Source organism: Limanda limanda, chromosome 12, assembly GCF_963576545.1.
Source record: "Limanda limanda chromosome 12, fLimLim1.1, whole genome shotgun sequence".
NCBI classification, from domain to species: Eukaryota; Metazoa; Chordata; class Actinopteri; order Pleuronectiformes; family Pleuronectidae; genus Limanda; species Limanda limanda.
The window spans coordinates 28,300,963-28,310,544 of NC_083647.1; the positions used below are offsets into that span (position 1 = coordinate 28,300,963).

The window sequence follows — 9,582 nt, forward strand, 5'->3', positions numbered from 1 at the left end:
TTTATGATCTGATCCACACGGATCAGATTCCTCACATCCTGCTTTTAAAAGAAATGTATCCTTCAACCAACGTAACATGTGACACGTTACTAAAAACTTCCTGATGCCATTGTTTTTAAACGTGAGTGGTGACCAGCAGGGGGCGTGTCTACATGGGGCCTTCTTCTCATCTTTGCTGCTATTTCCATTTGTTTATGTCTCTAAAGGTACATTTGTATTATTTATACTCCACACTTGCATAGTCACTAATAAAATGCTCTTTATTTTAATAAAGTAGTTTTGATTACATTCTCTTATTGTGTCCTTTTTTGATTTTGTGTGATCAGTGAAGTTGTGTCTGTGTCCTGGACTTTAACCTCTGATCCTTGAAGGTGAAGCTCTTCTGATAAAAGTCTCACTTGTCATCAGCGAGGTTTATTCTTGATCTTTTCTATTTTTACTGTTTCTTCATATCTCGTCTAGTCTTGTTTTATCTGATCTCACTTTGGTTCTTGTTTCTTCTCTTTTATTTTTTGTCGGATCTCGTTTTGTCTCCTTTCATCTCAACACCTTGTTTCACCTCATGTCAATTAAGTGACCTCATTTTATCTTCTCTCATCTTCTCATCTTGTCTCAAGTTCTGAATTTAACTCCAGCTCCCCCCCCCCCTCTGTTAATGCTCCACCCTGCTGCTAAATTTGATCCTGTTCTGTACTTATATTATTACTTTTTTCTTTTCTCTACTGTTTTGTCCTCAAAATCATAAGTAAGTCCTTGGGTCCTGTGAAAGGCCTCGATAGGAATATAAACCATTATTATTTATAATCACACAGAATTAGCTCTTTGCTCACACAGCACGACAGGTTTGTGTAAAAGCTTCTGTTTTTGTTAGACAACCTGGAGTCTCTTTTTTTAATGAAAGTTGATATATTTGCTTCGTACATATTTGTATATCACATATGGAACATGTGTTTTATATTGAGTCTGATGTCTCTTGTTACCTTCACCACTGTTGCTATGACGATCTACGTCCAGATGAATGTGTGTCCTCTGACTGACGGTGGGTTCATGAGCACTCTGTATATTGGTCCACTCTCCTGGGAGTTGTTTTCATGTAGTCAACACTCAGAGGACAAGTCTGTTCAGTCGCACACACACACACACAGTCGCACATATATACACACAGACACATAAAATGTCTCTGCTTAAGTCTCAGAAAGAAAGACAGGGAGATGGAAAGTGGACGTGATCTCACAGTGGATCTGAAACAGTCTGGACCTAACGTTTGTGCTGGAGATTTACGAGAAATGAAATAATAAGACGTTGTACCTTGTTTACCCCCATTAAACATAACATAACTCATTTGTAAATATAAAAAGAAAATTTGATTAATCGACTCAAGTTCACTAAATCAGTAAATCCTAATAAGTTAAACTGGAGTTTCCTGATCCCGGATCGGATCTATGTTGCGTTCCTCCCTCAGACTCAGAGGGAACTGAAATCCTTTCAGTTAGGACATGAGATCCCAATTAGTGTAACCAACTCTGATGTAACACAACTCTGATGTAACACAACTCTTATCTCTGTTACTCTGAGCTAGAACTCTGCACTCTTCTGCCCTGAAGAGCAGAAGTTTGGCCTCAGTGTGGTTTGGACTCAAATGGTTCAGGGCTTGTTTGAAGGAGGTCGTGTTGAACTGCTGATTCAGTTTCTGATCCTCAGAGACCAATTGACCTCTGACCTTTAAACCTGACTTCACTACAGCCCCTGGTGTCAGTCAGCTGTGATTGGTGATTCCCTCTTCTTCACGAAACCTTCCCTCCGATTGGACGACAGGGACACTTCTCCAAAGTCTGCAGAATGAAGTAAAGCTGCAGTGATCATGTTTTTCCAGCAGGGGGCAGAAAACCACCAGAACACACACTCATTCAGAAACCACCTGCTGAGACCTCTGCTTAAAAAGACCACTCCAGATGTTTCAGCTAATTAAAGACACAAATCAAACCCTTCACTTCCAAAATCCTCGAAAAAGTTGCTGCTAAGCAGCTGTGTGGTTCCTCCGACGGTCCAGTCGGCACCGAGTCCATCAGACGAGCTGTGGTTCTCAAACGTTTTACACCATGTTCCACCTCAGAAAATATTAGGTTCTCCAAGCACCACTGTTATGAGCAACATTAATATACAGTAGCGTAGCCTAAGCTAGTCAGCTAGAGACAGTTCACTCAAGAGGAAAGTGTATTCTTAATAAGAGAATGATTCGTTGTTGACTGTTGTCGGCCACAGACACACAAAGGTGTAGAACTCGAACCGGCACTTAAACACTTCCACACTGATACATAGTTACAAGTTATAGCTTTGTCATAAGAGATGAAAAAAGCTAAACAAAGCAACAAACAGAACTTCCCCTCCTCCCACTTCCACTTCCACTTCTTCCAGTCGGAAGGGCCGCCTCCCGTCGGGCCCATCCTGAGCCTGGGGGGGGGGGGGGGGGGGGGACTCTGACCTCAGATCAGACTGTGTACCACGAGTGACGTCAGGTCAGAAGATCAACGGAAGAGAAGAGGTCCAGATATAGATCTGGTTCTACAGGTGGTTCTGTGGTTCCTGGACTGGAACATGGATCTGAGCTGCTCATGGGGGGGGGGGGGGGGGGGATCGGTTCCTGATGGTTCTCATGTAGTTTGTGAAGAAGTTCATGAAGTCATTGCTCCTCAGAGGAGTCGATGGATCAGTCGAGCTGTGACTCTGTAATAATGTGTTTTATGATTTGGTTCTAGACAAATAAAATAAACTGAAGTGAATCTAACACACACACATGATGAATCACACTATGAATCACTGCTGTTGACACTGCAGCGAAGGAATTTCCAGTCAAGGGTGTGTGTGTGTGTGTGTGTGTGTGTGTGTGTGTGTGTGTGTGTGTGTGTGTGTGTGTGTGTGTGTGTGTGTGTGTGTGTGTGTCTTATATGTCATGGAAACTTTTAAATAAACCTTTTTTTGTCTCTCAGACTTTGACGGATTATTGTGGGTGGTTTGTTATTGTGCGTTGCCATAGAAACTGGAGTTCCCGTATCCAGTGATTAAAAGAAAACATGAAAATAAAAGTGTTCATGTTTTAAATCCATTTATTAATAAAGAATACGAATAAGTATGTGATTCTTTGTCAACTGACACAAAGAGGAAACATGACTCCGTGTGTGTGTGTGTTTGTGGTCTTTGGGTGTGGGTATGTGTGTCTGTGTGTGTGGGTGTGGTCTGTCATGGGATTTAAAGGCTTGTATTTCTCCCAGTGTGTGTGATCGTCTCTCAGGTGAAAACAGGTACGTCCTCGTCTCTGTGTCACACTTTAACTGTTGGAGTCTCTGAGTGTTTACATGTATCAGTACCGGTAACTTTACATGTATCAGTACCTAGAACTTTACATGTATCAGTACCTGTAACTTTACATGTATCAGTACCTAGAACTTAACATGTATCAGTACCGGTAACTTTACATGTATCAGTACCGGTAACTTTACATGTATCAGTAGCTGTAACTTTACATGTATCAGTACCTGTAACTTTACATGTATCAGTACCTAGAACTTTACATGTATCAGTACCTAGAACTTAACATGTATCAGTACCGGTAACTTTACATGTATCAGTACCTAGAACTGTACATATATCAGTACTGTTCCTATAACTTTAAATGTATCAGTACCTAGAACTTTACATGTATCAGTACCTGTAACTTTACATGTATCAGTACTGTTCCTATAACTTTAAATGTATCAGTACCTAGAACTTTACATGTATCAGTACCTGTAACTTTACATGTATCAGTACTGTTCCTAGAACTTTACATGTATCAGTACCTGTAACTTTACATGTATCAGTACCTGTAACTTTACATGTATCAGTAATGCTCCTATAACTTTACATGTAACACTAGTGTAAGTGTAACTTTACATACATCAGTAATGTTCTTGTAACTTTACATGTATCAGTACCTGTAACTTTACATGTATCAGTAATGCTCCTATAACTTTACATGTATCAATACCTGTAACTTTACATGTATCAGTACTGTTCCTATAACTTTAGATGTATCAGTACCTATTACTTTACATGTATCAGTACCTGTAACTTTACATGTAACAATAGTGTACGTGTAACTTAACATGTATCAGTAAAGTACTTGTAACTTTACATACATCAGTAATATTCTTGTTACTTTACATGTATCAGTACCTGTAACTTTCCATACATCAGTAATGTACATGAGCAGTAAGCAACCCAGTCCCAGGATTCCTCTGAACGTGTGTTTGTTTTCTACACCTCCAGCTGCAGAACCAGACAAACCAGTTTGTTATTAGAAGTGAACCACGCCCCAAGCTGATTCGTTTTACTTTCAGCTCTAGTTTAAATATGAATGATTGAATCTGACCTTCAGTCACATGATCCCCAGTAACTGCAACAGTGAATGCAGTGGTGGAAAGTAACTAAGTATGTTTACTCTGTATTGTATAGAAGTAAACTTTGAGTACATACTAACAGGAACATGTGTTGTCAATGCAGAGGAAGTAAAAAGTAACTTTACGGCAGATAAAGACAGGGATGTTTTAACAATGCGTGTGTTTGTGTGTGTGTGTGTTTGTGTGTGTGTGTGTGTGTGTGTGTGTGTGTGTGTGTGTGTGTGTGTGTGTGTGTGTGTGCTTCTCATGTCAGGACTCGTTCACCCCCTCAGCTGCTGTTGAAACTCACAGACAAACACGATGGATGTGAGTAAATCTTTGGATTCTTGTGTATTTGACTGAACTCTGGTGTTTCACTGTCTGATGCTGATCCATGTTTAAACTCAAATATTTGAACCGAACCCCCAGGAAATGATCCAGGGCTAGACCAGGGCTAGACCAGGATAAGACCCGGGTTAGACCAGAGCTAGACCAGGATAAGACCAGGGCTAGACCAGAGCTAGACCAGGATAAGACCAGGGCTAGACCAGGGCTAGACCAGGGTTACACCTAGTTAGATAACGTGTGTGCTCTTGTTCAGCCATCTTTGTGAGGACATTTTGGCCGGTCCTCACTTTGTGACCCATCGTTCAACGGACTGTTTGGGGGTTAAGACTTAGTTTTAGGGTTAGAATCAGGTTTAGGTTTAGGGTTAAGTTGGGGTTAGGAATTTGGTTGTGATGGTTAGGGTAAGGGGCTAGGGAATGCTTTATGACAATGAGTGTTCTCACTAAGATAGAAGTACAATAGTGTGTGTGTGTAAACAGGGAGGAGTTCATCTCTAAAGCCACTCCCCTCTTTCAGAACATTCCTGAAAGAGGTCTGCCTCTGACACACCCTGAAACCTGCTGTGAGATATGTTCCCTTCAGGGACAGCAGGACACTCTGTGTCTCACACACATTCATTGACTTGACGAGTGCGACTGTTTATCGGGACAAAGATGAATCTGTGTGAAGTTTGATCACCACGGTTACAAACAAGACAAATAAACACAAACAGGTCTGAGAGTGTGTCGTCCGCCGGTGTGGAAAATAGGAGAAACACATTTAGATGTGTTGATGACTTGTTTGTCCAGAAGTCTGAGACCAATTTACACAAAAGAACAAAGTGTTTGACGCAGTTTTTTCACTCACGTGTCACTTCCTGTTTCTACAGCTCAGCGACGCTCTCGGAGGGGGGGGGCCCAGCTGGCCAGGTACATCCAGCGTCAGATCTTAAACTGCATCCTCTTAATATGAAGACTTTACTTTTACTTTTTTTTCACTCTAATTATTGTGGTTTGTTTCCTCTGAAAATGAGTGTTTTCTGATTGTGAATGAAATGAGGATAAATGTTGAGATCGAAGAATAACAATGAAAAGGTTAAAGATGGATAAAAACCCTCAGGTCAGCCCAACCCCACCTGGCCCGGAGGTGCACCTGCAGGAGGTGGAGGAGGCGTGTGGCCCGGAGGTAACCCTCCCGTGCAACCCACTGCACCTGGAGGATGGCCCAGTCCTGCACCTGGATCTGGACCGGCACCTGGAGGATGGCCCAGTGCTGCACCTGGACCTGGACCGGCACCTGGAGGATGGCCCAGTGCTGCACCTGGACCTGGACCGGCACCTGGAGGATGGCCCAGTGCTGCACCTGGACCTGGACCTGGACCTGGAGGATGGCCCAGTGCTGGACCTGCACCTGGACCTGTACCTGGTGGATGGCCCAGTCCTGCACCTGGACCTGGACCTGTACCTGGAGGATGGCCCAGTCCTGCACAGGGACCTGGACCCACCTTCCCAACTGCTCCTCAGCAGAATCTGGTGAGACCCACAGACACAGTTACAGACAAAGTAGCAGACAGATTTCCTAAATACTTGTTTTCTTGTTGACAGTCGGTTCCGTACAATCAGAATTTTCCAAATGGAGTTTATGACAAACTGCTGATCACCATCGCTGGAACCGTCAAACGCAACCCTACCAGGTTAGTTGGATGGATGATGATGGATGATGGATGATGGATGATGGATGATGGATGATGGATGATGGATGATGGATGATGGATGATGGATGATGGATGGATGATGGATGGATGATGGATGGATGATGGATGGATGATGGATGGATGATGGATGGATGATGGATGATGGGTGATGGATGATGGGTGATGGATGATGGGTGATGGATGGATGATGGATGATGGATGATGGATGATGGATGATGGATGGTGGATGATGGATGATGGGTGATGGGTGATGGATGATGGATGATGGATGGATGATGGATGATGGATGATGGATGATGGATGATGGATGATGGACGATGGATGATGGATGATGGATGATGGATGATGGGTGATGGATGATGGATGATGGGTGATGGATGATGGGTGATGGATGGATGATGGATGGATGATGGATGATGGATGATGGATGGATGATGGATGATGGATGGTGGATGATGGATGGATGATGGATGATGGGTGATGGGTGATGGGTGATGGATGATGGACGATGGACGATGGATGATGGATGATGGATGATGGATGGATGATGGGTGATGGATGATGGATGGATGATGGATGATGGATGATGGTTGATGGATGGATGATGGGTGATGGATGATGGATGATGGATGATGGATGATGGATGATGGATGATGGATGATGGATGATGGATGATGGGTGATGGATGGATGATTGATGGATGATGGATGATGGATGGATGATGGATTGTTCAGCTGCTTTTATTTTGAAGGTGAACAGATTGAGGATAGAACAGATCTTAGGTTGTGGCTCAGCTGATTCACCTGATGTTCACTAATCCTAGAGCATTGTGGGAACTGTAGTTCCAGAACATGAATATGTGTTGTGACACCGTCCTCCAGTGACCTCCTGCTGTGTGCTCTCCAGGTTCAGCCTGGATCTGAGGACCTCCAGGGATTTGGCTTTTCACTTCAACCCTCGCTTCAATGATGAGGGGAAGAAGGTGGTCGTCAGAAACAGCTGCATCGGAACGAAGTGGGGCAAAGAGGAGAGAGAGCTGAAGCACTTCCCCTTCGTGGAGGGACAGGCGTTCGAGGTCAGCAACTGGTTTATGAGAAATACTCAGATGCAATCGTTATTGTTGATGTTAAGTTTTTGTTGTGACAGTGATGCTGGGCTCGGTGGCTCCCTCTGGTGGCGGCTCAGCTCAGTAACAGTTTGTGCTTCTCTTGCTGCAGATTAAGATCATGTGCACCAACTCAGAGTTTAAAGTGGCCGTGAACAACTCTCACCTGCTGGAGTTCAAACACCGGGTCCGGGACATCAGATCCATCAACAAGATCAGCATCAACGGTGACCTCACCATGTCCAAGTTCCACATGGAGACTGTGTCCTGAGGCAGATCACCAGATCCACTGGAGATCCACCACAGATCCAAGGGCTGTTTTCTTCAGTTGGAACTCGTATGATTCACACAAATAAATGGTTCATCTTCAACTTGCTGCTGTTTGTGTGAGTTTGAATCTGTATCACAAGACGACACCTGATCTCTGACTCATAAACACAGATCATTTACCAGTTATGTACTGGGTGAGCTTAAAGGGTTTCAACTAGGGCTGGGCAAGTTAACTCCTTTCAATGGAGTTAACTCGAGTTAGAGTTAACTCCATTAATTATTTTATCTCGCATTAACTCAGGTTTGATTATTTATTGTTTTATTGTGAAAGTCAGGACATCAGGACAGAAGGAATAAGAGACATCAGGACAGAAGGAATAAGAGACATCTGGACAGAAGGAATAGGAGACATCAGGACAGAAGGAATAAGAGACATTAGGACAGAAGGAATAAGAGACATCAGGACAGAAGGAATAAGAGACATCAGGACAGAAGGAATAAGAGACATCTGGACAGAAGGAATAGGAGACATCAGGACAGAAGGAATAAGAGACATTAGGACAGAAGGAATAAGAGACATTTAGACAGAAGGAATAAGAGACATCCGGACAGAAGGAATAGGAGACATCAGGACAGAAGGAATAAGAGACATTAGGACAGAAGGAATAAGAGACATCTGGACAGAAGGAATAGGAGACATCAGGACAGAAGGAATAAGAGACATTAGGACAGAAGGAATAAGAGACATCAGGACAGAAGGAATAAGAGACATCAGGACAGAAGGAATAAGAGACATCTGGACAGAAGGAATAGGAGACATCAGGACAGAAGGAATAAGAGACATTAGGACAGAAGGAATAAGAGACATTTAGACAGAAGGAATAAGAGACATCCGGACAGAAGGAATAGGAGACATCAGGACAGAAGGAATAAGAGACATTAGGACAGAAGGAATAAGAGACATCAGGACAGAAGGAATAAGAGACATCAGGACAGAAGGAATAGGAGACATTAGGACAGAAGCAATAAGAGACATCAGGACAGAAGAAATAAGAGACATTAGGACAGAAGGAATAAGAGACATTAGGACAGAAGGAATAAGAGACATTTAGACAGAAGGAATAAGAGACATCAGGACAGAAGGAATAAGAGACATTAGGACAGAAGGAATAAGAGACATTAGGACAGAAGGAATAAGAGACATCCGGACAGAAGGAATAAGAGACATTAGGACAGAAGGAATAAGAGACATTAGGACAGAAGGAATGAGAGACATTTAGACAGAAGGAATAAGAGACATTAGGACAGAAGGAATAAGAGACATCAGGACAGAAGAAATAAGAGACATTAGGACAGAAGGAATAAGAGACATTAGGACAGAAGGAATAAGAGACATCAGGACAGAAGGAATAGGAGACATTAGGACAGAAGCAATAAGAGACATCAGGCTAGAAGGAATAAGAGACATCAGGACAGAAGGAATAAGAGACATTATGACAGAAGGAATAAGAGACATTATGACAGAAGGAATAAGAGACATCAGGACAGAAGGAATAAGAGACATTAGGACAGAAGGAATAAGAGACATTATGACAGAAGGAATAAGAGACATCAGGACAGAAGGAATAAGAGACATTAGGACAGAAGCAATAAGAGACATCAGGACAGAAGGAATAAGAGACATCAGGACAGAAGGAATAGGAGACATTAGGACAGAAGGAATAAGAGACATTAGGACAGAAGGAATAAGA

At 42.8% G+C, this 9,582-nt stretch overlaps 1 protein-coding gene across 1 annotated transcript; it reads left to right on the forward strand.

Moving 5' to 3' along the window:
• The first annotated feature begins 3,231 nt into the window (after nucleotides 1-3,231).
• Nucleotides 3,232-7,932, forward strand: lgals3b (lectin, galactoside binding soluble 3b). Its single transcript, XM_061082873.1, has 7 exons — nucleotides 3,232-3,299; nucleotides 4,690-4,742; nucleotides 5,632-5,671; nucleotides 5,862-6,274; nucleotides 6,347-6,435; nucleotides 7,363-7,531; nucleotides 7,674-7,932. The coding sequence occupies exons 2-7, from the start codon at nucleotides 4,737-4,739 to the stop codon at nucleotides 7,830-7,832; spliced, it is 876 nt and encodes a 291-aa protein (XP_060938856.1). The 5' UTR covers nucleotides 3,232-3,299; nucleotides 4,690-4,736; the 3' UTR covers nucleotides 7,833-7,932.
• Nucleotides 7,933-9,582: the final 1,650 nt, after the last annotated feature.